This window comes from Callionymus lyra, chromosome 8 (genome assembly GCF_982586985.1).
Source record: "Callionymus lyra chromosome 8, fCalLyr1.hap1.1, whole genome shotgun sequence".
In the NCBI taxonomy this organism is placed as follows: Eukaryota; Metazoa; Chordata; class Actinopteri; order Syngnathiformes; family Callionymidae; genus Callionymus; species Callionymus lyra.
Window position 1 is genome coordinate 16,190,496 of NC_141825.1, and position 27,097 is coordinate 16,217,592.

At 41.3% G+C, this 27,097-nt stretch overlaps 1 protein-coding gene across 1 annotated transcript in view; it reads left to right on the forward strand.

Annotated features, from left to right (window-relative positions):
* Positions 1 to 218: 218 nt before the first annotated feature.
* The window catches only part of mctp2a (multiple C2 domains, transmembrane 2a), a 47,195-nt gene continuing 20,316 nt past the window's right edge, over positions 219 to 27,097 (forward strand). Inside the window, exons 1-17 of the mRNA XM_087797959.1 lie at positions 219 to 361; positions 693 to 1,669; positions 2,901 to 2,960; positions 3,028 to 3,142; positions 6,257 to 6,399; positions 6,758 to 6,834; positions 7,226 to 7,340; positions 7,409 to 7,432; positions 12,439 to 12,612; positions 13,281 to 13,411; positions 13,520 to 13,706; positions 14,938 to 15,031; positions 15,093 to 15,195; positions 15,273 to 15,375; positions 15,506 to 15,607; positions 15,664 to 15,738; positions 16,407 to 16,526. Coding sequence (XP_087654085.1) covers positions 704 to 1,669; positions 2,901 to 2,960; positions 3,028 to 3,142; positions 6,257 to 6,399; positions 6,758 to 6,834; positions 7,226 to 7,340; positions 7,409 to 7,432; positions 12,439 to 12,612; positions 13,281 to 13,411; positions 13,520 to 13,706; positions 14,938 to 15,031; positions 15,093 to 15,195; positions 15,273 to 15,375; positions 15,506 to 15,607; positions 15,664 to 15,738; positions 16,407 to 16,526 — 2,589 coding nt within the window. The 5' untranslated portion in view covers positions 219 to 361; positions 693 to 703. The remainder of the gene's footprint in view (positions 362 to 692; positions 1,670 to 2,900; positions 2,961 to 3,027; positions 3,143 to 6,256; positions 6,400 to 6,757; positions 6,835 to 7,225; positions 7,341 to 7,408; positions 7,433 to 12,438; positions 12,613 to 13,280; positions 13,412 to 13,519; positions 13,707 to 14,937; positions 15,032 to 15,092; positions 15,196 to 15,272; positions 15,376 to 15,505; positions 15,608 to 15,663; positions 15,739 to 16,406; positions 16,527 to 27,097) is intronic.

Genomic DNA, 27,097 nt, shown 5'->3' on the forward strand with positions numbered 1-27,097 from the left:
CGGGCAGATTGACGCGACCGCCACGGCTTCACTGACTCACTGGTGACACGTTTTTTTTCATCCAATTATCTTTCCTGGCCCTGCTGAGTGTTACTACATTTAGTAGCTTAAATTAGCTTGATCAGTCTGGGCAGGACTTGTGGAATTCATCTCATAGAAACTCGGCTCGTGGGACCGGTTCAGCCAGTTTCACTCGCCTCAAAACTGCTGTTTTGACCAATCACTAGTCACCAAGGAGGGAAGTGTTTCAACGGCATGTTGTGTTGTTGCTTTTCACCATATTTGCGATGGTTCGCTGGGTGGTTTGACTAAACTGTTGCCTTCTCTGGATATACATTTTCCTTCTTTTCCAGCTGGCAAGGTAAAGTGAAACTTTTTTAACACAAGAATTTCTGGTAAACAAAAGTAGCTTAGGTCTAAACAAATTACTTATAATAATGAAGTTTTTGTTAACTCTCCATGTGTTTATTCTGCACTACGAAAATGGTTGAATTTGTATATTTGTTTAATGTTCTACAGTTTTACTGAAGCAAATTCTGTGTAATCTTTACCGAAAATAGCAATAAAAAGGGTTCTGATTCTGAATCTGGTAGTGCAGGTATTCTTTAGTGACATTTTGTTAGCTTGTATCCCATTAGCAAGAATTAAGAGCTGGAATATCTTAAAATAAAAGTATTTACTTTTTTCAAAAGGTTTTCTCAAGATGGACGTCAAGAAAAAGAACTTCTTCGACAATCTTCGCTTGAAAGCAAAACTGATCAATCTTAAGAAGCCGGCTAAAAAGCTGCCCGCCAAACACGGCAAGAAACTCGCGTATCGTCGCAGTATATCGGTACCGGACCTCCGATTCGCTCAAGGCGAAGAACCTTCCGACGAAAGCATCTCGTCAACTCCTGCCACGGATGCCTTTGGTGTTTCCCCTGGGTTAAGTGATTCCGACTCGGTCGGGAGCTTCTTGCAAACTGATGGGCCGCCTTCGGCGAGCAAACTGGCCGTACCTGTGGCGCGACCCAGAACCAGGGTCAGTCCGGATTACGGCGTGGTGAACAGGATGAGCGCACCACCGGAGACCTCGAGTCTGTATGAGGAGATTAACGACATCATCAAAAGTGGGAACGTGAAGGGGAATCAAGAGGCCATGTACGCAGTGGTGGACAAGTTCGAGAAGAAGCCACCACAGTTTTCCTTCGATCCTCTACCTACGTCAAGATCCTTTGAAATCAGCAGGCATACCAGCTCACCCAAACTTCTGTTAAAAAACAGCAGCGTCTCCAGTGCCCTTCCAGATAATCTGGCCTCGGACAGAGAAAGCACTTTGGCGGCGGCGTTGGCCAGGGCACACTCTTTAGGGGAACAAGTGAACCCTTACAGGGAGCTAAAGTCGTCCCTCTCCGGGAAAGACACTCCGCCGGCGATCACAGAAAACACACCTGGCAAGAGAATGTCTCTGATCCTAGATAACGTGGGTTCAGCTTTAGAGAGCGGAGATCATATCTCTCTGGATTCTGCCGGCGACACTCCGAGCGAGGAGCGCGTCAATATGCCATGGACCGACTCGGAAGGACTTGACCAGGAGCTGTTCTCTCCGCTGATGATGAAAGAGCTCCTCGCAGAAGATCACTTTCATGAATCGGGCCAGGCAGAGGACGGCCAGGAGGAGACGGTGGAGGTCAGTGTGTGTCATGTCTTCACTACTTTGTAGCGTCCTTTAAATTTGTCGTCTCCTTTGAGGACCTGTTGAAAAAAACTAGCTTGATAGAAAAAAAAAAGTGTCCTACTGTAACCCTCAGCAGCAAAGAATGCAAATCGTACAGGGAAGTGTATGAATGTTTCCCCTCGCCACATATTTGTCCCTCTGAAAAAGAACAATCGTACTATTGTCTAATGGAATCTTGATTTGATCTCACTTCGGAATGGCTCAAAGTTCATTCGTTCATTTTCCCTTCATGTATGAGCTCTATCCCAGCTACCCGGGGTGAGATGATGGACTAATTATTGATGGTGCCTAGGTGAAAACACAAGTGGCCTCCAGCCGGAATTGAACCTGCAACTTTCTTGATTTGAGGCTGTACCGCTGGTCAGGATCACCGATGACCATATGGCATCATCTGACTTCTTACCAAAACATTATGACCACCTGCTTGACCCTATGTTGTCCTGTTTTATGGACGTGGTCAGTCTTACAAAAGCTTAGTCTCAGAATAATTGAAGTCATGTGGACAATATGTACCTGTGATGCAAGTCAATAATAATTGAATAATAAACATGTTTCGCCGGCGAAGAAGCATTTATTTTCCCCCAAAAAACGTAATGTATACATTCTAATAATTTACTTAAGCAAATAAAAAGATGTTGCAATACATTTTAGATTTTTTCTAGAGTATCTTAAGCAGGAGTTTGTTGCTGTGTGAAGTTGCGAATTCGAGAACGAGCACATAACTGTCGCATTCTTCAAGAATTTGTGTTAAAGTGTTTGAGAATGAACCAAAGATCTAGTAAGTAGGTGGAGAATCAGTGGTTTTATACAGATGTTAAGGGTAGGTTTTATTCCACTGCATAAGCAGCTACGTCTCAGAGACAAAATGTTTAATTTTATCAAAATTATCTGACAAGATAAGGCCATAAGAACATCACTGTCTTAGAGTCAAATCATTCTTGTGTCCATTTGATTAACTGATCATTTCTTTCTTTACCTTGTCACTGATTTAAAAACAATTCAGATTTAAATTACATTAAAAGTTTTAAACTTTAAATTCTTCTAAGAATGATTAAGAAAAAGAGAAAAAGTTAATAAGACAACAGCTTTTTTTTAGAACTATATTTACATTTTTTTGTCTCTCACTGCTACACATTTGTTTTCCAAACCGTGGCCTTCACCCTGATGCTCGTTCCTCGTCCAGCTTTCCAGTGAACCGTGTGATAACTTTGAGGAGATGACACAAGAACTCTGCGACAACTTTGTAAGTGCTCTTACTAATGATTCAGAGAAAAGTCTGCAGGCATCATTAAGTTCACGCCGTTTCTCAGCTACAGACCGCGAACGCGGAACTTGATGTCCCGGCTCTCGTCCCCCTCCAGAGGTATCTTCTGTGCATCACTCTCAAGAATGGCAAGAATCTGGTCGTCAGAGATAAACGCTCGGGTGAGTGCGGCTGCTTGCGTGACTTGATTATCACGGCGCTTTATTGCCAGCTTCTAAAATGGTATGAAGATTGAGGGATAATATGGTTGTTGTTTTTCAAGAATGTGGAACGTTGGTGGGCCGTGTACAAGTCAACTTGTTTTTTTTATTTGGTATTGTGTTTGTCGAACAAGTGTGTTGTCTAATATTTACTCAAATTGGGAGACCTCCAAATGGGGTTTGAAAAGTAGTGAGGGGAAAAAATGATGTTGTCGGACCAGTTTGTCGAAGCTGGCATCAAACTGAAACCAAAAAGTTTTTTTTTTTCTGTTCCTCTGCGTGTTTTTTAAGTTAAGAATGTGATGAATTTGTGATAAAAAGAAAAATGGCTTCTCGCATGCACTCAAGTCACACTGTACTAGCAGAAACGCTGACCTCTAGTGGCGTTATCTGGAAATACAACGGCTCATTGAATAACCCTCAAAACTGTATTTGTAATCCTTAAGATTCACTTTTTTTTTATCATGCACATATGCTAGGTATTTGTCAAGTTGTGTGATTGACAGTTGGAGGAAATAAGTGAGGGATTTGTTCACTAGGGACTGTCCCGTGGCAGGAAGTATAAGCAAGTATAAATATTTTAGCAAGTGTGATAAGATAGTAATGGGTGGACGAGTGGGTCAAAAGGAAACGGCTGCTCTTTAACATGACAGAAGGTTCACAGTGGCTACAACGTGATGAATGGTCATATGTTTCTTAGGCATGATTCAACTCTAATCAAGTTACTGATCAATGAAAACAAAAAAGGCACTCCCATTTAAACCGTCGCTCACAGCACACATTAGTATCCATTGACGGTGTCATCAGCCATGTACAACACAAAATATTGAGATTCCAAACAAGACAAACTGCTCATTGTAACACATACTGTTGCTAGAGCTTAGTGCAGTACAGTCATTGAATGATGTCACTCCATGTGAATAACACTTTCAATGTCATTATAAACAAAGAACATTTGAGTCATTTTTACCAGAAATACTGGCAGTTTCCACATTTTCTGGAAAGTCCAATATAGAATGAGCATATTCTTTTTAACTCATTTTTTTTAACCTTCTGAATGTTCAAGTGTCAATTATTATGTAAAAATGATGTCAAGTTTGACAGGTTTTTGTAACATGTCATAGCTATTACAATGACACTGTTTCTTTATGTGACATAACAGACAGCAGATCACTCATTGCAGGATACAATATCATTTATTTTACTTTCTTTTTTGTTGGATAGGATCTATTAGAATTAACCTTACTACCCTATAATGGAAATATTCTTCTATTTTTTTTCTCCATTCTAAACTGTGTTTTTCAGTCACTTTGTGTTTTTTTTATTTTCTTTTAGATTACAATCTACGGCATTGCAGCCATTCTCCAGTTAAATACAAATATTTGATTATTTTAATTATTCCTGGTGAATGTTAATTCATTCATTAGAGACTTTGGTCATGTGTAAGTTGTCATTGGTAATGTGTCTGGCTTGTCAATACTGTATTCATTCATTCATTTTCTACTGCTTAATCACTTATGGGAATCACGGGGGCTGGAGTCTATGCCAGTTTCTTCGGGCGAGAGGTGGGGGACACCCTGGACAGGACTCCAGTCTGTCACAGGGCACACAAAGACGCACAACAATTGACACACACACTCTCATACCTACGTACAATTTCCCAAAGTTCCCAATCAACCTCTTTATGTTCTTGGACTGTGTGCCCAGAGTTAACCCACACAAAACGAGGAGAACATACAAACTCCACACAGAAGGGTCAGAAGTTGGCTCCTTCTCGACCTGGAAGTGAACCGACAACCTTCTTGCTGCGATCACAGTAACCACTGCAACCCAGTGCCCCAATACTGTATATCCTTTATACATTTTTATAATTTCATTTTAATTGAATACAAAATAGGAAATGATGATCGATCCCATAGGAGGTTTTAAAGAGCTTATTCAAATTCACTTGTTCCTCTTGATAAAGCTGGGGGACTCTGGTGACCCTTGACCTTCACTACAGGGAAAAACATTGACAAAAAGTCTATTGATATTTGTCCCAATTCATGCTGTCCAGATATTGCTGACTCATCTTAATAGTCCAGTCATTCTGAGCCCGCACTGGTGGCACCAGACCCCCCAGCACAAAAAAAAACCCTGACCCGGGCCTAGTTGAGACCTCACATTCCGTGACAAGATGGCACCAAGATGCGATCCCCACATGCCCCTCTGTTTGCCCAACAATCGCCACTGGTCCGAAAGGCTCGCCAACGCTCTCCATTGTCACCGAGTATTCTGAAAGCCACCAGCCCCCCCGCTCGTTTTTTTTGTTCTTGCCTCTTCTTTTTTTTATCCTCCTATTAATTTCCATCGTCACCGTTTTCACTCATGCCAGAGCTTTTCTCCTCACGAGCTGCCACATTCTCCTCCTGTCAAGTTGCCTGGAGGTTTCCCTGTCACGGGCTGGCAGGGTGGAGCTGCTGTGGGTCCTGCCTTGCCTTTGCGAGATGTTCATTTGGAGTGGGGCGCTGACAGGCCTGACAACCCATCCCCACAGGGCCTTTGTCATGTGATTCAAGCCTCCCCGCGGGCACTCTCAAGCACCCCTTTATTCCTCTATACAAATGAAGGCATGGGACTGGCTTTCATTTTTTTGGCCAATCTGCATGCAATTGCAGAAACAAAGGAGTCCCACACCCCCACCTTACACACAGACAGACTTTCTTAACAGGCTTGGGAGATTAACACCGGTTGCATCTCGATTTTGGTTTCTGGTCGCCTCATGCTGGCGAGTGTTTCTTCTCGCTCACAATTAAACAGCTACATCCCTCTGTTTTTGCCATGTGTGGGGCGCAGCTCCTCCTCACATATTTCAGTCTCTCACACCACCAGCATGGGGGAAGGGAGTGTTAGCGTGTACTTTGTGTGTTCACCAGTGTGTTGTCATACACACTCTCATTTTTTTTTCTCTTCATAATAATAATAACAATATGTTCCCTCGCTCAATCTTTTTACTTTTCCTCCACCTCCACGATATAATGGCGAAAGTGTGCGACGTTGATCTGATGATGTGTGTTCTCTCTCTATTATTTCAAGGCACCAGCGATCCGTACGTCAAGTTCAAACTGGAGGGAAAGCAATTTTACAAGAGCAAAGTCGTTTATAAAAACTTGAGTCCACGATGGAACGAGTCGTTCACGTACGCGCTGAGAGACAGGGAGCACGCGGTGGAAGTTCGGGTAGGAAGCCTCGCCACCACACCTTTTAATTCCCACCACAACACTGAGATGAAACACTGATACAATTACTATACATTTTCTATTACAATTATTGATCTGAATAACACTTTTTGAACTTTATATTTCGATTAGATTATTAAATTATATGTTTACATTTCTATTAACTTTTGCTATGGTTAAAATACAATATTAAATGCACTATTAACATAATTACATTATTACAATGCAATCATGAAACTTTTCCAATTATTTATCATTTAGAATTTTCAATTTTACATTTATAAATGAGATGAAAATGAATTCATCACTGCTCCCTGTTTTTTTTAATTGTGTTTTTAATTTATTATTTTTATCACAGGTGTACGACAAGAACAGGACAGCTGATGAATTCATGGGCGCGAGCAGCATTTCCCTCAAAAATCTGGACCTCTACAAGTATGTTAAACATTTTAGGAATAAAGAAATTGAAATGTTAAAATGGTTAAACAAATTCGAGGACTGTTTATGTAAAGTGTAATATAGTATTTTACGTGTTTGGTGGTTTAAGAGATTACATTAAGCTACAATATCAAACAGTATAAAATGGAAAACTATTTAATTTTAATGTGGTGATATTTTATGAAGTGACATCCATAAAAGTCAGTGCCTTCCGAGCTGAAAACAATAAATCGTAGATGATGATTACATAACAAAGTCAACGTCACAAAAATAGCTTAATGATAAATTGTTTTTTCAACATTAGTTTCATCCCGATTCATAAAATGATCGGTCAAAAGCGATTGAGATAATTCGGTTAGTAGTTGGTTGAACTTTGATTTCTGCTCAGGACTTATGAAATGGAGCTGAGCCTGGACGATCCCCGGAGTAAGGAGGACGACATGGGTGCCGTGGTGGTCGACGTCTGCCTGATGTTTCGCGACGCGACCATCAAAAGGAGCCCTGTGAGTTCACTGTAAGCTTCAGATCAAAGAAGATATCATTTTAATCAGAATGATTTTCCTCCACACAGAGATGGGCGCCGAGGAAAAACAAGGTGAGCTTCTGTGTTCGAGTCCAACACTTGGGGGCAGTATCTCACCGTGCTATGTGGAGACAAAGCCTGACGTGGCTCAGAAGGAGACCTTGGTTTCAGTCGCTTTAGTTATTTTCAATAGTATCATTTTCAGTAAAGAAACGTATTCCATTTTAATCAAAAAACCTAAATAATAATATTGACGGAGTCTATGAAATGAGACGACAAAGCTGTGTTTGGCTCGGGTGTAAACAAAAGTTCCATCTCCTCTCAAGTGTTATTCTTTCCCCGCTTCTGTTGCAGCTGTAATTAGATTCAGAGAGAAATAGGTGGGTTGATGTTTGGGACTGCGGCGAGTGGGTTTGTATTCACACCTATGTAGTCTCTACAGCTGCCAGTGTTCAGTCTCTTGATGGTCCAGTAGACAATCTCAATTTGAAATGAGATGACAAGCAAATGAAGCCATTTTCATACACGCTGTTGGTTTATCCGTTACAGATGGTTAAAGATTCTCAAAGGGAGGCAGGAAAGTGTGATGGGAATGTGCACAACGCTCCGCTGCCTAAGTCACGCCGCTAATTTAACAACGTAACAATCCTTCAATTTGAGAAAAAAAAAAAAAAAAACGTACAATAGCCTATTGCGTTTAACACCTATGCTGGCAGCGGCGGACGCCCGGCTCCTCTTCCACAGAACATCGCTCTCGTCCCTCGGTGTTACCGCCTCAGAGATGAGGCAAGTGCCCGAGTGAAACTATGCTGTGTGATAGTGTTTCAAACAAGGGGGAGGGAAGGGTGGGGGGGGGCATGGGAGAATCAGGCAGGGAGAGAGTCGGAAGGGGGGGCGGCAGGGGGGGGCTCTGCTGTTCGAGGCATGTTGCCAGTGCGGGATGCCTAAGATCGGCAAGCCTGATAATTCCCAGGCACGGTGGGCAATAACCCAGATGTGAGGAAGTAATATCACAGCTGTGGACGGACAGTGTTGAGGTACCAGCCAAATGGACCCGGGTCTGAGCTCATCATGCTGTCCTACCATATGGAAGCAATCGCACAGCCCTTTTAGGACCAGGAATAGACCCTCTTTGGGGGCCACTTACAGTTAAGTGGAATTGTTTTATTGGCCGCTGAGATAGAAATGTGTCCAAGATAAACACTTGGGATGACTTGGCGGAGGCCTGTTTTCTATCGCTCTCCCACTCCCTCTGTTCCTCTTTCCTTTGAAGGGGCTGATATTTATAGGGCTGTGCCTGTGGTATTCCGTGTTAATTCAGGTCCCTGAGACGGGCTTTGATCCCCTCTGGATCGGTTTGGCAACGTGGGTTGTGACCCCCCGAATTGAAGAGGAGGGGCCGGAGCGGTAGGGGAGTCGGCGCTCCGGCCCGTTTGAAGCGGCGACGCCGGGGCAGGCGAAGGAGGCGGCCAATCAAAGAGGTTAGAACAGATTACGGGCCCGGCTCTTTAATTACAGCCGACTCGACACAACCTCTCCGCTGTTTGTTTTTACAGCCCTGGCCTGTCACTGCATGGCCTCATGGGAACTTTGGAAACATATCTAGACCCCCCCGGCCCCCCTCTTCCTCCCTCACTCCCTCCCTCCCTCTTGCTCTCTATCTTTCTCTCTCGGAGTCCCACCTGATAGAATGGTCAGAGGCAGGATTTTCTCACCGCTCAGATTAAACTCAAATACAATTTTACAGACTGGTTCTAACATCTTACACCTTCCACGGGGGGAAGTCTTGCTTCGGATCCTTCGTGGATATAGATAAGCCAAATGGAAAATGCTGTTGTACAAGGGAATTTCTTTGGAGTGTTCCGCACGAGATTAGACATTGTGTATTTATTAAGTGTCTTTGTGCACGGGGGGATCGGGTTACACACGGTTTCTTGTTTTATTAGAACCTGCAACAAATGCACTTTTGTTTGTTTTTTATTTGAAAGGGAAACCACACTACTTTTTTATTCTGTGCTGTATCACTTGGAAAACCAACTAGAGCACAACATAGTTACATCCTACCAACTGTTATCTCATTCAGAAGGTCTATACAAAATAGTATTTATTTCACACAAAATTGGCATTTTTTTAACTGACAGAGAGAAAACACGTTTTAGGTATTCAGGAATTGGCATTTAGAATCAGAAGCTTTACTTTGAAGGTTTTAAGACTGAGGATATTGTCATAAAAAAAATGACAGAAAAACAGTTTTTACAATTAAAACAAGGGTATTTTACATTCTCTGGTTGAATTATAGTTTATAACAGAGACCGTGGACTACATGAAATCTGACTAATGGCTGCAAGGTTTCAGCCAGACATTCTTGACACGCCTTCTCTAGCACAAATTGAGTGTAATCTGTGGAATTTAGAGCACTGTGAAAAGATAGTTTTAAATGAAACATCAAAATGATTGGATGTGTCACTGCAGTCAGCTTTTCTTATGGGAGGAGAGTCTGAAGAAAGGGTCTTGGAAGATTCAAATATTTTTTTTGATCTCTTGTGAAAATTTCTTGTGTCAATGTTGAGAAACATGTTTTTACTTTTCCATTAGTTTGGGAAGACGACTTTAACCCTTTAATCTATAATTATATTAGTAAAAAAACAACAACTATATTTTCTGTTCTTTATGTTATAATCTTTGCATTAAGTTACGTTTAAAGTGGGGTGGATCATGTTCAAAACATTGTGGTTCATGCTGCTTATTTAAAGGTCAAAAAAGTACTTTCTGTTCAGAATGTTCCAAATAGTTATAACTTCATGGCATTGATGCACAGAAGGGGAGTTTGATTGACACCTCAACATCCAGTCATTTTAAATGGGCTGCTTAAAACGATTGGATGATGTTTTAACATGACTGTATTTTCCAGAGGTCACTAAGGTGTTCCTTTTTTTTAGTTTTAATGCATTTAATTAATTGGCTGCACTCCTGCTGTGATGGAGATTTTAATTTTAAGTGATTAAATAAAGTGTTACAGGAAGAGTTCATTAAAACAAGGAAGGAAACCTCTTATTATTAGCAGCCTGTGACTGTGTACAACAGGGGTTAAAACTCAACCACACAAGGGGTCAAAAATCTCTTGGATTGCTGGAAAAACAAGTTTAACATTTACCAAACTCTCTTTAATGGTATCTATTTCCATCAAATTCCACTCCTTCAATCTCAGTTTTACAGTTTTTGGAAGTCTCTGTTCCTTAGCTTAGCTTCTATCAATGGCATCTATCAACGGACCACATTAAATGACGTGGCCCTCGGGCCAATTGCCAAACTCATCTCGTAACCTTTGAGGAAGATGTTGAAACCACTTGAAATCTTTTAATGTAGTTAATGATGTACAGTCGTGCTGTTAGTTTAAGATACCGGCATTTTGGTTTCAGCCTCCATAGAAGAACACTTCCTCTGGTTCCAAACGAGAACGATGGGCTAAGATGCAGCAAACCCTGATACAAGCCTGCATGTTCGCATAATGTGATGATGAGTGCACTGTGTGGTTTGCATCATTACTCACTGCCGCCTGCTGTCCCTGGTGCAGTATGCCAAGTGTCCTGCCTCCCCACACTCAGTCTGCGAGCCTGTGATGAGTGGGACTGTCACCGCCGGGGACATCTGGCTGCTCGCTGACATCCCGCTCCTCCTCGCACTCTGGGAGCCTCTGTGATGTGGCTTTCCTGTCAAAAGAGATGTGCTAATACGCTCCAACCGAGATGTACAGTATTGTGTAAACCTTTGTCCTATTTTCCTGCACTCTGTCGGCGTGAGGGGGCCGAAGACAGGACGTCCACGAATTCAAATACGCCCGTCTTATTTTTTATTTGGAGAAGAAAGGGAGAGGAAAAAGATAAATGGTTGTTATTCTGGAAATGTAGGACTTCTCGGAGTTATATGATGTCGGCCTCTGTCATTAAACACCTGCGACAGATCAAACCCAGTTGTAAGAGCGTTACAAAGAACCTCAAGCTCTCGGCATGAACCCGATAACACGGTGATGTTGTGCTGGAGACATTTTCGACCGGCTTCAAGGACTTTCCTCATTACTTCCAAATAATGGACTAATTGATGACAGACTTAATAAAAGACACGTATACACAAAGTGACAACCAGATAGTCAAAATCCTGAATGTTAATGCCACATAAAGGGTGTAAGAAATTCTTAACAAGTACAGATTTATTACTTCATAGCTTGAATTTGACCTTTGTATTCAAATTTTAAGTTTGTTCAAGGGTAGAGAGGCTTTTTTTTGCAAGATAGGAAGTGAGAGAGACGAGCGAAGGCTTATATAAAATAAGTCATCTGTACTGGCAGCATAGCCAATCAAAGCTTGTGTAGTAAGACACTATTGAAAGTTTGATGAAATAAGATTATATTTGCATTTTATTTTTTGGTTCTTACAAATAAGGTTGATGAAATGTATTAAACTTTGGTAAGATACAGTTTTGTTTTTATACTCCTGACTAGTGAAACTTATATTTGTGATGCATCAATAAAATAACTTATTAAACCTTCATATTGGGTTCAATCTCGCCCAAAAAAATTAGACATGCAAGTTTAAACCCTGATCAAGTCTGTAGGGATAAATGTGTCAATTCTTGTCGGGGTAATTTATTTGTGCAAAGAGTCCTGTGACCCGTGGCATTGTTAAAGTTCACTGCTGGCCTTTTATTACTCAGCTTTTCTGCCAATTTGTTTATTTATTTTCTTTGGCTAGTGTTGTAGGACTGAGCAGTCTGGGTGTACATTTCACTCTCTCACGGCCACAGCATGGTCTTACATGAGACTCCCCAAATAGCCTTTATACTTAAATAAAACAACTTTCGGACTAATTTTCTAATTTGGAGCGTATTTTTGCTACATGTAAATGTTCAGCTTTGGTGTTAAAGGATGTGATAAGTAAGGCTTGACTTTAGGTCAAAGAAAGACGCATACAAAGATTGCCTTTGATGTTTACTCATTGTTTTGGCTTTTGTTAAAATCATTTAAATAAATGGATAGATCAATCAAAGCATTTGTCATAAATAAACTACTCTCCGCTCTGCAGCCGAAAGCGATGCCATCTCCGCGGCCAGCAGAAATGCAAAGGAGTCAGCAGAGGAACCAGATGTGGACCGGGGTTCTTGCCATCACCTTGGTGGAAGGACAGGATCTGCCGCAGCACGGCCAGGGAGACGTCTTCGTCCGCTACCGCCTCTGCGATCAGAAGTACAAGAGCAAGGTTCCAAAAGTTTATGTCTTCCCCGAGTCTCCGTCTTCCTCATGTCTGCTCTTTTTCACTTCCAAGTTTTCCCTCCCTGCCCTCACCTCTCACTCCCCCACTCCTCCCCCCCTCAGCAGGTGCCTGTCAGTGACTCACCTCCACCTTGGCTCACTGGGCCATGGCAGAGGCAGCTCATTAGACCGGGCGAGGCTGCCACTCAATTCTCTCTCTTGCTTCGGGTGCTGGGCTTCATTGCCTTCATTTGCATACCCAGCATGCCCTGCTCATCTACCTGTACTTGTTGGCCGCCCCCCTGACGATTCGGCGCCGCGCTTGTCTTGTGTTGCCGTGTCATTTCTTTGTAAACCCCTCCGCTTTCCTCGCCGCGTGTTTGTTTGTTTGTTGAACAAAGCTGATTCTAATTGGAAGCTGTCAGTGTTTACAATCCCAGCGTGGCCACTGACGTGTGCACATACAAGCGCACACAATGAGAGGCGCGCTCAACACACACCTCTCCTTCTCTGCCTCTTTCTAGTCGGACCGAATGAGGGCTTAATCCACCTGTCAGGCCGAAGCTGCTCAGTCTGATAATGCATTAAACTTGACATTACCTTCAATATGTGTGTGTGTGTGTGGGATTTCAACACCGTCGTATAAGCTGAACCCGTGTCTTCATTTCCCCCCAGAACCTTTGCATTCAGGCCAACCCCCAGTGGAGAGAACGCTTTGACTTCAATCAGTTTGAAGATAACCAGGAGCCTCTGCAGGTGGAGGTGTGTTCCAAGAGAGGCAGGAAGGCAGAAGAGTCGTGGGGAATGTGAGTATGGTCTGCCCGGCGCTGTTAATTTTGCTCACATGGTCTCCACCGCACGACCGGTTGACCTTATTCCAGCGTCACCGGAGCCATCTTCCTCTTGTGTCTCAGATTTGAGGTCGACCTCTCAAGACTCCCCGATAATGAGCGGCAGCTCTACACTCATGATCTGGACCCAGGAAAGGGCAGGCTGGTGTTTCTGGTCACCCTGCGACCCTGCTGGGGCGTCTCCATTTCGGACATCGGGACGGCCATGTTGAAGAAATCTGAAGAGAGGAAAACCATAATGGAGAAATTTGTGAGTCTTTTGGAGTGAGTTGATGACAGGTTGAGTTCATACGTGGACAACTAGAACAGATCGTCGTTGCACTTGAGCAGGAAACACTGGAACTGTTCATTAACTCGTGTGAGAATTATGTTTCTCTTTTATGTGCAATTAAAACGTCTGCTGTAGACTTGTTTAAGCTTTTAACGTCCTTCCAAATATTTTAACACTATCTTGCTGCTCCTTTTTCCTGAGCTGAATTTCAACTACAATGTTGGCTATTTTGTTAAATTCACTTACTTATATTTCAGCACAAAATATTAATTTCATTATTTTACACAATATTACCTTATTTATGTATTTTATGTATTTATGTATTTATTTTAATAAAAGTTCATTGTAAATGATTTCACTATAATCCAATTTTCCAATCATTCCAATCTATTTTTATAATACATATAATTGGAGTTTATTTTCTAATAATTGTATTATAAAATAAAAAAAAGAACCCTTTAATCATATCAATTTTTGTTACCCTCCCAATATTATTAACCTTTTCCTCTCATCTTAACACCTTAACCTGAATACAAATATTTATTTTATTTTAGTTTTATTTTCAGAACTTAGTTAAGTTGTTTCTACAATTAAACAATATTTTATTTAGCCTTTTATACATTAATATGATACGCTTCTTACTACCTTTTTACATTCACAACACCTGGCAGATGGATAACAGGACGTGGTGGGTGGTTGAGGCTTCATGAAACAGCTGATGAGGTATCATAATACGGTGACTTGATATTGCCACTAGATGGCACTCTAGATTTAGTTATTTAAGAATGTTTTATAATGTTCTAATCACTTATTTAATGCAGAGTGAGATGTAGTGGCCCTTTCAAAATAAAGACACTGTATCATGATACCTCATATGAGGTTTCATGAAGTATTGAGTATCGCAAGACATAAGACTTTTGCATAGAGAAGAAAATGACGATTGAAAAGCTGCCCAGGGAAAATTATTTTCATCTCAATAAATCCTGGCAGGCCCTTAACAAGTTATTGGTTTTTGAAATTTAAGATAATAAGGATTTATGATACAGTAATACAATATTTTGTACTACACAAAGACAATTGTATTTTGAACACCAACTGTGTAATTAAACAAAACTTTGTTCTTCCACCGATGATACGTGTTCATGAATTTAAATAGTAATATGCGTGTTGATGTGTTTCAATAACAAGAGTGTAAACATGTGACTTTCAGAGCTTGAAGAACAGCTACAGATGTGTGGGGGATGTCGGCTTCCTCCAGGTGAAGGTCATAAAGGCCAACGATCTTCCAACTACAGACCTGAACGGTAACGTCAGCGACACTTTGAAAGAATCCGTCTCTCTGAATCATAAATGATGTATTTGCAGGAAAAAGCAACCCTTTCTGCATCATCGAGCTGGGAAACAGCAAACTGCAGACACACACCATCTACAAAACTGTCAACCCCGAGTGGAGTAAAGCCCTAACTTTGTACGTGTGACTTGTGGAAGTGAGAGCAAAAAAACTTTAGTTCACTTATTGCTAAATGCTGTTACTTTCATCCTCAGTCCCATTAAAGACATTCATGATGTGGTGGAGTTGACGGTTATGGATGAAAATGGAGACAAAGCAGCAAATGTTTTGGGGAAAGTGGCAGTTCCTTTACTCACTGTGAGTTTCTCATTACTAGCAATGCACGCTGATGTCGTCTTTCAGCCAGTAATATTAATTCTTTACAGAGGACGCCATCTTTGTTATGTGGCACCAAACTTCAACAAAAAAACGTGTTTCCTTTCAACAGATCCAGAATGACCAGCAGATCATTCTGTTCTTAAAGAAAGAGGACTTGAGTGGCCCGTCTAAAGGAACCATCACCCTGACTCTAGAGATTGTCTACAATAAGGTACAGTTCTATTGATTTTTAACACCTATTTTATTTGACACCTTATTTGTGTTTAGGTCAGAGCTGGGATCAAAACATTCCAACCCAAGGAGGAAAAATTTACAGAAGAAAATGTCAAGTTTTCCAAAAAGGTTGGTGAGAAAATATATATTTTTAAAAGATACTTTTATAAGTTGTGATTATTAGTTATTAGTATAATTAGTTAGACATTAGAAGGAGATCTAAGTTGACATATTATATGTCAATTTTCTTTTTTTCTTATCTTAATTACTCAAGGGACTGTAATGTAAAACTACTTTTTAATGTAATGTAAGACTCCAAACCTAAACCCCTCTAAATCTAAATTCTTATGAATCTTAAATGCTAATGCTAACATTAAGGACTCAAGTTTAAACAGGTTTTGAGTGGGCTGTTTTGCTAGTGCTTGTTTAGGTTTCCTTCACGCACTCAGATTTCCTCCCCACTCAGAAAATCATACAGGTTTATTGATGATTCTGGATGTTTTGTGGGATTGTGTGATCTGCCTCCTGCCCTAAGTAGCTGGGATCTAGTAATGAACTTCATAAACCTCTTTATTTCTTATCATTCCCAAAAGTTTTCACTTCTACGATAGTTCTGAGCAAACAACTCCCTGTTAGATGAAGCTAATAAAGTGAAAAAATCAAAGTAGTGTTCAATTACCCTATTTAACATTTGACTTTACAATCCGGAAAACTGGACTGTGAAGCTCTTTGTGCTGTCATAAACATTATATCAAAGATGCTAACCCGCGTTTTCTCTCCAAATTATCTCCCATTAGGTTCTGGCCAGGAATATATACCGGGTTCGAAAAATCAGCACAGCAGTTCTGTACACGTTACAGTACATTAAAAGCTGCTTTCAATGGGAAAGCACGCAAAGGAGTCTAATAGCCTTCCTGGTAAGTCAGCGCCTCGTGTTAATGAAGTCTCTCTGAGCCTTTAGGGCGAACAAGTTTTGTCCCATTTCACTGCAACCCGAAGTCATCGCTTTGATTTTCCGTGAGTGAGAAAGTTTAGCCCTCCTCCGTGCCCGCTCCCCTCTTCTTTCCCTGGGAAAGCAAGCGGCTGCTTTTTGTGTCATCGCTTGTGATAGAAGTTCTTTATCCGCTAAATCAAACTCCACTTGGCTTTGCTTCTCCTGTGATGACATCAGAGTGTGTTTGAAAGTGTGAGGTTGGGGCATTTGTACGTCTGACTTCTTGGCAAAGCCCCCTAACCCTGGGCGGGGGGACGGGACGGTGTAAGGACGATCCAGGGCTCAGCTTCCTCAGATAGCGGAGTGACTTTCTCCCTCTGAGATTTGAGGCCCTGTTTAAATGTCTGTGTTTGGATGTTTTTAATGAGGCGATTTTGATCTGAGGTCCTAATCTTAAATAATCCTAAATCACCCGGTGAATCCCTGCGTCAGCCGCGCACATGTAATGTCATGATTAAGAGCGAACCCTCGCCATGAAAGCCCTGCCAGCGCCGTGTCAGGGTGAGGACGCGGTCACAGACAGGGTGTGTGAAGAACTCCCCTTTCAACACCTTTTTTTCTTCTGTCTGCGCTGTCTCAGGATGACATGCAATTCATACCTGGTGTATTCTATAAGCCTTTCTCACTGATCCTGAGGTGCAAATCCCCCCAGGCACCGGCCAGGCTCAATGTATCACAGACTTTAGAAACAGCAAGACACACAGACAGGAAGACGAGGAACAATGCGAGCGATTGTACGAGGATAGAAGGAGAGGCAGGCTGCTATCTGGGAAAAGAAAGTTGGAGCTGAGGGAGCGGAGAGACGGTTTGGGTCGAGGGTGCGATACACAAAGGAAGATAGGGCAGCATCTGAGGCAGGAGGGATAGTAGCAGAGGCTCACTGACAGGTGACAGGTCAGCGGGACGAGGCCATCTTCTCCCACCTATAATTAGATCCTCTGCAGGTGATGGAGGTGTGCGGTGGCACTCTCTAATCTTTCATTTCCACTTCTGCTCGCCCCGCTGTTTAGTAGTGCTGCACACAAAATACACTCCGCTGACGCGCTGCTGTCATGTTTGCTTGACTTATTATCTGAGGAAAAGTGGCTCTAGGGGAAAAAACAACTGCTCAAATATAAGATTTGGAAGAATGTTGCTAGTTTTCAACTTCAGAATCACTAAATCTTGAAGTCAGTTGATGGATCTACAATATATAAGCCGTTATTTTTTACTGACTATAACATGGAATATTTTAAAAATAAAAATAGAAGTTTGTGAATATTTTTAAAGAATAGTTGCAGTGTTTGAAGACTTTAAAATCAAGGCGAAATGTTGTTTATATTCAAAACAAGCACATTAACTTTTACCTATCTTTCCTGAGTATTTATTCATTTGAATAATGTATTATTTTTCAATGAACATAATTCGTTTTGTTTCATATATTTACATTTTCCATTTTATTATGATTTATTGTAATTTAAATCCTCCTTGTGTTGTTTATAACTGTTTGTTTAATTAGGTTTACAGTAAATGGTTTTATCCTCATCTTTGTTTAATCCTACGACAATGCGTTGTTGATTAATATTTCGTCTGTAAATACCAAATGTATCTTAAGACTATTTATGTAGTTTTTTTTGTTAGTCAAATGTTTATGGAAACATTCAGTGTAAACAACCGAGGTCCGGAAATAAACCCGCCAGCTGTATGATAACACTTCATGGTTTCTCACATCCAGTGTTATCAGTGTAAGTAAAGCTGTAAGTGCGCAACAAATGTCGGACTAACACGGAGACCTTTTGACTCCTTTGATGGTGTTTGGGATAAATCTGGTCCAGGCTACATTCTACAACACGGTTGGAACCAAGAAGTTTTCCCCTGATAGTACAAAAGATGATTTATACTTCAAGGGAGTATGTTGGAATCGACGGTGTTGTTTCAAGTCTGAAGAGTCACAAGAGTGGGCTTACGAAGGATATGATTTGTGACTTATTCTCGGTTAGATACAGGTTTTTAAATGCACCCTTCCAAAACGCTTTACTCGGTTGTAACATCCCAAAGTATTTGAATAGTGCTGCCAATACTTCCTTTACCTCATCTGAGATTTCTCAACCACAGTAAGAGATAATAATCTCATCTATTTTTTTACTTTATAGATCTTTAGCTTTCAAATTACTTTTGTTCATTGATGCCGTGATGTGCCTTTTCACTGCTTTTTGGAGCTTTCTGAAGGAGGCATGGTTGCGACTAATATTGTAGTGTTCCACTATGAAGTACTTCATTTGAATTGTAGCCCAATATGATTCCTTTACATCTCCATTAAGATTTGAGTTACCTGTGAAAGTTAAAAATTCTCACTTTACATTAGAGAGAAATTCCTTTTTTGTTTCTTTTTTCTTCCTGGATACTTAAACAAGTACTTTGTTCTTTGGCTAGATGGAAATGAATGCAACCCCAAATAGTGAAGCACCATTAGAAAAAAAAAAAAATGATGGGTTATCACAATACAGTGTCTGAATTTTGAATGGCCACTAGATGGCACTCATCATTAGGTCATAGCTCAGATGGTAGAGTGGTTGCCTGCAGTCCAAAAGGTTGCAGGTTCAATCCCAGCTCCAGACAAGCTTGTGTCTTTGTGTCCCTGAGCAAGACACTTTACCCTGATTGCTCCTGATGGTAGACTTGGCGCAGGTGTGCAGCCTACTCCCATCAGTATGTGTGAATGGCTGTCAAAAGCACTACCGAATTTCCCCTTGCGGGACAAATAAGGGATTCTAAAAATCACCTGTTTTATGAGGCCTCATCAACACATCACTACAATTCATCATCCCTGATCTGCCATTTTGACTTTCCACTAACTTTAGACTCCCAGCAGATTGACCAAATATTTGGTTGCAAGTGTTTGCAAATCATATTTGACCGAACACACTTTTCGAGATCAATGTTTAAAGACTAAGGACTAAAAAGACAAAAAACCGAACAAATAAAAGACACTTTGATTTAAAGTCCTGCAAATATACATTTTTTACATGTACTTTTGAACATATTGATCTATATCTTTGTGTCCTTTATTAATGAGGTATTCTCTAGTTCTCTGTCCACCGCGATCATACTAAGCACAGAGCGGCGCCTCCTCCTTGTCATCTCGTGCAATTAAGTTAGTTCAGCGCACCACTGTGTGTCTTAATGAAAGCAGCTCCCGCTCCTATCTTTATATCTTTAGGCAGTGGTAATAAGGTAACCGCTGGCGACATTGACAGATGGCCTCTCACATGAGCATAATTATGGTACCACTGTCTACTTTTTTCCGGGCCTTTGTCGGTAGGAAACGCCGCAGTTGTGTGGGTTTGTAGCTCTAATATACATTACGATACATTATTTATCAAGGAGGCAGACCAGCGCTTCCCTTTTACACCATATACATCCTGTAATGCATTACCGCCGCTGTGGTTTCTACAGGGACTGCGGGATGTCGGCGTAGTGCTTTACCAGGAATACTCCATTATATCACTCAGTCCCACAGGCCGGCTGCCTGACCTGCCTGTGTTTTTATCCTGTTTATGTAGATCCACGTATGCATTATGAAGAGGTTGTTATTCAAATTTTCACACAAGGGTTCATGTTTACCAAGGAAATGTGGGAAGAAAATCTGCTGTTTGGCAAATTGTTCAAATCAGGGGGAAAGTTTTTGTCTCCGGGAAAACATACGAGCGAGGATTTGAAGGATTAAAGTCATGTTTGGTTTATGGGGTGTTTCTTATTGTCACAGTGTTGCGAAAAAGAATCCGCCAGGGTTAGCTCTTCACAGTGTGTTTGTTTGCATCATTGTGTTTTAAAATAGTCTAATTATATCACGCCACCAAGAAAGAGGGGAAGCGTTCGCACACATGTAAACAAACTCCTGGCGAATGCTCATAAACATTTTAATCAGCAAACGGAAATACAAACAAGGAATTTTTAGGGTTTTCTTTCCTCCCCTCAGATTGTTTACACTACAGTAATGAGGCTGGGATGTTGCTCAAGTTTGACAACAGTTTCCTTTCTCAAAGAGAGACGAGTGTGACAGCTCCAAATCTTCATGAAATAATGGTCTTTGAATGTGCTTTTTTTTTTCCAGCAAGACCAAGCGAGATAAATGTGCTATACATCACTGCGGAAGGGGTCACTCAGAGTTCTCTGCGGCAGGCACACTTTGCACCTGTAGATGGCGCTACTGCACCGTACAAAACGCAAGAGGGAGATCACTTTCTTTCCCCTTCAGGAACAACTTGTCATGAAATCCTCCTTTTTCTGAGCACAAGTTTCTTTGAAAGGAGGCTAAAGGAGCAAGTATTACCCGAGCGAGCTAATCTGTTCAGAAGTTTTTTTTTCTTCTGATGAAACGGATAAAAAAAAAGAGGATAATTTAAATTTGAATGCTGATTTCAAGCCAGGCTGTCATTTTTTAAGTATTTAAGTACTTAAACTTACCTTACTGTCACCTGGATTTGAGGCTTTTTTTCCTTCCCTGACACGTGGCTGTGACAGGCTCTGAAATGCTGATTGAATCCCATCACACGCTGTAAAGATGACGTTTGATGAATGTTTAATGCGGTGCGGCTGCGGACACACCTGGCAGCTGCAACTGGCACATTTTTGGTGGACGTCTGACAGAAACTCCCCGCAGGAGGGCAAGGTCAGATCTGGCTGCAGAGGTCTCCAGTGAGCACCTGTGCACAGATCTGAAGCCATAATCAAGCGTCAGGGTTTTTTTTTTTACATCTCCTGGTTTGTTGTGTTTTTCGACTGTGTCAAGAAAGCCTGCGATTTGTCAACTTGTTTTCTCACACAGCACAACTTGAAAGAGTCCGTCCCCGTGGTCTCGTGGGGGCTTCACTTTCCATCCCCATGAATGTGGGAATTCTCACGGACATCAGTGGGAATCTGTCGGTTTTTGGGTCTGTTTATCAATTATTCATCTGCCGTCGTGATTACTTGCAAGTGTTATTGTTAGATGACATGTTTGGTGGTTTTATCCGACAGCTTTTACTCGAGTCTGACTTTATTTATTTCTTTTCATAGCGTCATCTGAGGTTAAACAAACAGCTTTCCATTCAAATAAAGGAGCGACCAAGAACAATGTGGAAGTATTTTAGAATGTAAAGCTTCTGTTGCTGAAGAGTTAACGATTAGAAATGTAATTATGTGGTAAATTATCAGTAGTCCCTCCATAATATTTATTTAGACCTCTTTTCAAATTGGTTTCACAAACAAAGAAAGAAACATGTTCTACTTTTTTGAAGCAATTCAGTGTTCAATGGTGGGTAAAAGTTGTCCAACAACTTTTCAATTTGTGTCTCAAAACTATTTTAGTATCATAATTACCTTCCCGTGACTCAACTTAAAAATAGTGAAATAAAAATTCCAGGATGAACTTCAAGCTGTTGGTGGAATTAATTGTCTTTATTTAGCAGCGTGGATCGGTAACACACTCCTCGAAATGTGCTCAACACCTGTGAGGGTTTTCACCGGTGCATCTGTTCTTGTTATTTCTCTGCCTGGGTGTGTGTCGTGCGTCTGTGTGGGCAGTATCACGATACAGCCCTCAGCATACCGGCCATCTAACACAGTCGGGGGACGAGGCCTCTCCCCGGGCGGCCGAGGGGTCGACCCATCCACCTCCGTGTGTGGCCTCTCTGGAGCCGATCACGGCCCCGGTGTGTTAACCTGCATGAGAGCTGAGCTGACAGGGAGAGGGAGTCCATGCCTCTCCCTCGCCACCTCCTCGCAGGGGGAGAAAAAAAGGCTCACATGGCAGATTTGTCTCCCAGGAGGTTGCTCGGTGTTAACGTTCCCGACATGGATTAAACGCAGTGGACGGCGCTGGCGTGCCGGGTCAGTGTAGCCACCACTGACTGGCACCATGGGGCCCGTGTTGACACTGGTGGTGGTGGAGACTTTGTGATGCTGTGAAAACACACATTTTGTATTTTTGCATTACTTTAAAGTATAACTAACACAAAACATTGTGGATTTTTAAAATGAAATGCTTCCATTGCTAAATTAAAAAAGAGGTTAGAAATGTAATTATGTGGTTAAAAAATGGGTTTCATTTACAGAACTGAGTAACCATTTTTTGAAGTTAAGTGGTCCTTAACACATTGAAAAATATGATTAAGTTTTACTAGTTTTGGGGGTTAAAAAAATCTGCATTCAAAGGTCCAGGAATCACAAAAATCTCCAAGTACAATAAGATACTTTTAAAAGTTCAGCGCAGGAAGTCAGTGAACACGCTGTTAAGACTTCAAACTATTATTTCAACCCTTTTTGGGAATTTATTTCCACTTTAAATGCAGCTTTTTAGCAACAACAATTTTAATATTCAATATTTTTTTAAATATATTATTCAACATAAAACAAAACTTTTTTTTAGTTCTGAGTTATTATTTTGTAATACCTATTATATTTAATAATATATGCAACCCATGTATAAACAGGATAACAAGAATAGACTTAAGTCGAACAAATTCTTGAATTTAAAATGTTTTTTATTTTATTATCCAATACAAAATTTTAACTTTAAAATGATGATAATATTCTGCCTCTTGCCTTTAAATGAACAGTGGAAAGAGCAAGTTAAAAAAGGTTTAATTCTAACTTTGGATTAGGTAGTTTCTTTGAAATCTATTAGGACTTAATTGAAGAATAAAATCTTTTCCAGCGCTCTCTCCCGAGCGCCTTGTTTCTAACCCCTTATGCCGTCTCCCCATCCCCAGTCGATAAGACTTGAGCTGAGCGTATGTGAAATATTTATTCAGCAGTAGCCGCGAGCGTCCGAGCTGCCCACACACACCCTACCTGCCCTGAAGAGAAATCTTATCTGGGCTTCCTTTGCCTCTGACACCCCCTGAAAGCCTGTCCCTGTGCTGGGCCCCGCTCAACACAAATTACATGTCTCATTGCTCTGCGTTTTCTACTTTAATGCTCGACATCCCTGAACCCCCCCACCCCCCCTCAAACTAGTCTCCAGTGCTTGAAGAAACAATATAGAAGAGCTTATTTTGTTGTTCTTCTTTGGCAAAATACTGATGTGTGTGTAATCCTTGCCTGGAAGAACAGTACTGTTGTTACTTAGAACTTGAACATCGTTTGAGAGACGTCTGTATTTGAGTGACTTCATGGTTAAGATAAATGATACCTTATGGTGTGCATGGAAACAATAGGCCTAATTCAAAACACATTATAGAATATGATAGGTTTCTTGATTTCTTCAGGACATACTATACCTCTAATTGTTATTTCCATTGTTTAGCACTGTTGTAATACCACTATTTAATTCTCGTAGTGACTTGGACTCAAGTGCTGTGAATTGTGGGAGAAGTTGGTTGAATAAGGGCTGGTAAACAAAGTCTGTTAAAAAGAATTTTAACAAAAATTTAGATAATTATTGTCTTAGGTGACGGATTATGGCAGTAATTGTTTCTGATAAAGTTTTTATTTATTTATTTAACTCCGCTAAACCTCGCATGAAAACGTATTACTTATTAGTTACAGAGAAGAATCTGAGGAGAAGTTTAGATGCGAGTTAAACTCTTAATAATCGAACTGATCTGTGGTTTAAACTTCCAACATCAGTTTGAATATTGCGCCCCAGTGGACATGCTACTTTTGAACAAAGTAGTGAACAAGATGGCTGCTTGTTTTGCTTTAGTTCAAGTAGATTTGGGATATTAAAAAGTACACTGTCACCTGAAGGATAAACAGAGTTTAATCTTGACATACTGCCGGTGGTTTATAGTCTTGCTTTCCGACATCTGATATTCCCATAAACGCTGCAGTTATTGTGATGCTCATATTTGTTATGCTTTTATTGCGGAGCAAAGATAAAAGTGGATTTGGCAGCTGGAGTCTTCTCTGACGAGCGGTTTCCAAAAGGTTGTGCACAGTTAATCATTTTACAGGATGGAAGAATCTGGGAAGTCTTTGTCCCTTTGTTCCTGAGACGATCTTCTACCCCCCCTTCCCTCCCTCCCAGGAGATTGCGGGTGGCGGGAGCTGCCGTGCTTGCTCAGCTTTAAGTTATTTTATTCACACTTTTAATCGCTGAGTGCTTTATTATTAGGTGCCAGATTGCACCGGCCAGGGGATCTGCATGAGAAGGCGCTGAATGCACTTGGTAGAATCATATTAATGGCACTATAAAACAATTCTGTCAGGCTGTTCTTAACCTCTGCCAGCAGACTTGCTCTGCCCGGCTCTGCCCTCTTCTGCGAGTGCTTACAGGTGGCTAAGGAGAGTGCATCTCCATCATCTCCGCCACCGCGTGCTAATAGTTTTTATTAATTCATTGTTTTTTTTTCGCTCCCCAGCCCCCCCCCCGCCCCTCACGCATAATCATACAGACATTTTTCAGCTAAATGGTGTTTGTCCAGGGAGTTTGTCTCCTCCCAGACATGTTTCCTTGTTTCTCCATTACAAGCTGTTGACGTTGTTAACGCTTTATCGTGTTTCTTTTCTCAGCCGGTCCTGGGAAGTGAGATGTATTAGTCGTCATTTTCCTCATCAAAAGATGTTGGCTCACAGATTAACTTCATCAGAAAAAAACACAGAAGAAACGTTGCTCTATTTTAATATATCAGGATATATGAGTCTCTCTTGACTGTGTTGCAAAAGATGTGACAGACCAGTTCCTACCTTACATTGTAAGAGCAGCTCTGGTTATTATCACTGTTAATATTATGTTAACTTTTTGTTCCTTTTTATATAACTTTAGGTGTTAATAATGGTGTTCAAGATGTTCAACCAACTGGGTTGAGGCTTACAAACTTACTTGATTCTTACCCACTTTCATAAGTTGGTAAGTTATACACCCACATAGACACACACAGTTTTTAACATTAGCTAAGTGGGAAAAAAAAACTTTGACCAATTCAGGATGTCCCCAGCCCGTTGTGTGAAGTACTGTATATAGCAAATGAGTGTTTGAAATGAAAGGATGAATGAAGAGTAGGGAGCGAAAAGATCAATAGTATATTGATCACTAAGTAAGGTGATTCTGGAACCTTCATGGCAAAGACCTGAATTGTTAAGGTAACCTGGAGCAATGATCCCAACTTATTGACATTGACAGAGTCCAGGAGTAAAAGGGACCTTCTTCGGAGTGACTATGTTCACTCTCTGAGACGGAAGACGAGGTAGGTTTCAGAGGATCAGATAAAACGCAGAGATGAAAAGAGAATGTGCAATAATTTGAGGGCAGGGCAGTATTGTAGATGACAAAGTCAGTGGTTGTGAGTGATTCAGTGTTTTATGGACTTGATGATCTGGTAGATAAGAGGGCGTGGCTACTTATTGAAGTAAGCTACAGTATATATACTCTATATATATATATATCTTTTCAGACAGTAACAAACAAACTCAAACGAACCTTTTGAAAAGCCAAGAAAACGAAGCCAAAAAGAAAAGGATGTCAACCTTGTAAAGTAACCCAGGAGTCAGTGGTACAAATACAAAAAGTTGCCTCCTGAAATTATTTGAATAGATTTTTTAAAAACTTTTGATGGAAAAAATCCCCAAAACACTGTGTCTGTGGTCACAATTTTTGTGGATTTTTTTCCCTACAAAAAAAATGACGTCTTGGAGGTTGGACTTCTCCCCTTAATCACTCGTCTTGTGGATAATAAAACATAAACCACTTAGCTCAGTATTAGTTCTGTCTCCTTTACACAGAAACTCCGAGGAATGTGACGAGACGGGGGGGCCGAAGCAGCGGGAGGGGGGTGGGTTTCAGTCCTGCCTCTGCTCATTACTGCAGGATATCTGACGGCAGAGTCTCAGTCGGTGCGCCTGAGTGAAGGAATCCAAGCTCTACCCAGATGTTTCCCTCCATCATTTTTATTAGTGTTAAAAACCCGTGTAGATCCCGAACACATGGGCTGACAAAACCGTGAGGGAGGATTTGAGGAGATATTTCTGACAGTTTTGGTTTATACCCTCATTTAAGCACTCAGTTTAGACACCAGGCATTGTATTTCTGTAGGCTTTTTATCTTGTCCACCGAGCCAGAACGCGGCGAGCAGAAAATTTGCATTAGTGGGCGATTATGAATACCTGTGACAGATTCTCTCTGCCGGCTCCCTGGGCGGAAATGAATTGGCTCCCTCTGTTGACTCGCACAGGAAGACAGAGACCAAGCAATTAGACTTTAGTGGTTAATGTAGCAGCTTTTGCAGGGAGGGCAAGGGGGTTCAACGCTCCTGCTGGGCTCATGTCAGTTTCTCAGCACATTCCCCCCGCCTGTTCTCTTCCCCTTTTTTTTTTTCCGAGGATACCGGGGAATATGACAGGCTTACCTGTCCAGCAGCCGGCTGAATTCCATCGGGGGGTGGCGAGAGGAGTCGCTTTGCGATAGCCTCTCGGGATTTCGGGGTGACAACACGTGACGTAGGTTATTCATAACTCGGGGAAAGATGCAGCCGCAGCCGCCGCAGCGCATCATGCATATTCATTGTTTACCTTATTTGTCCGACGCTTCCCGCA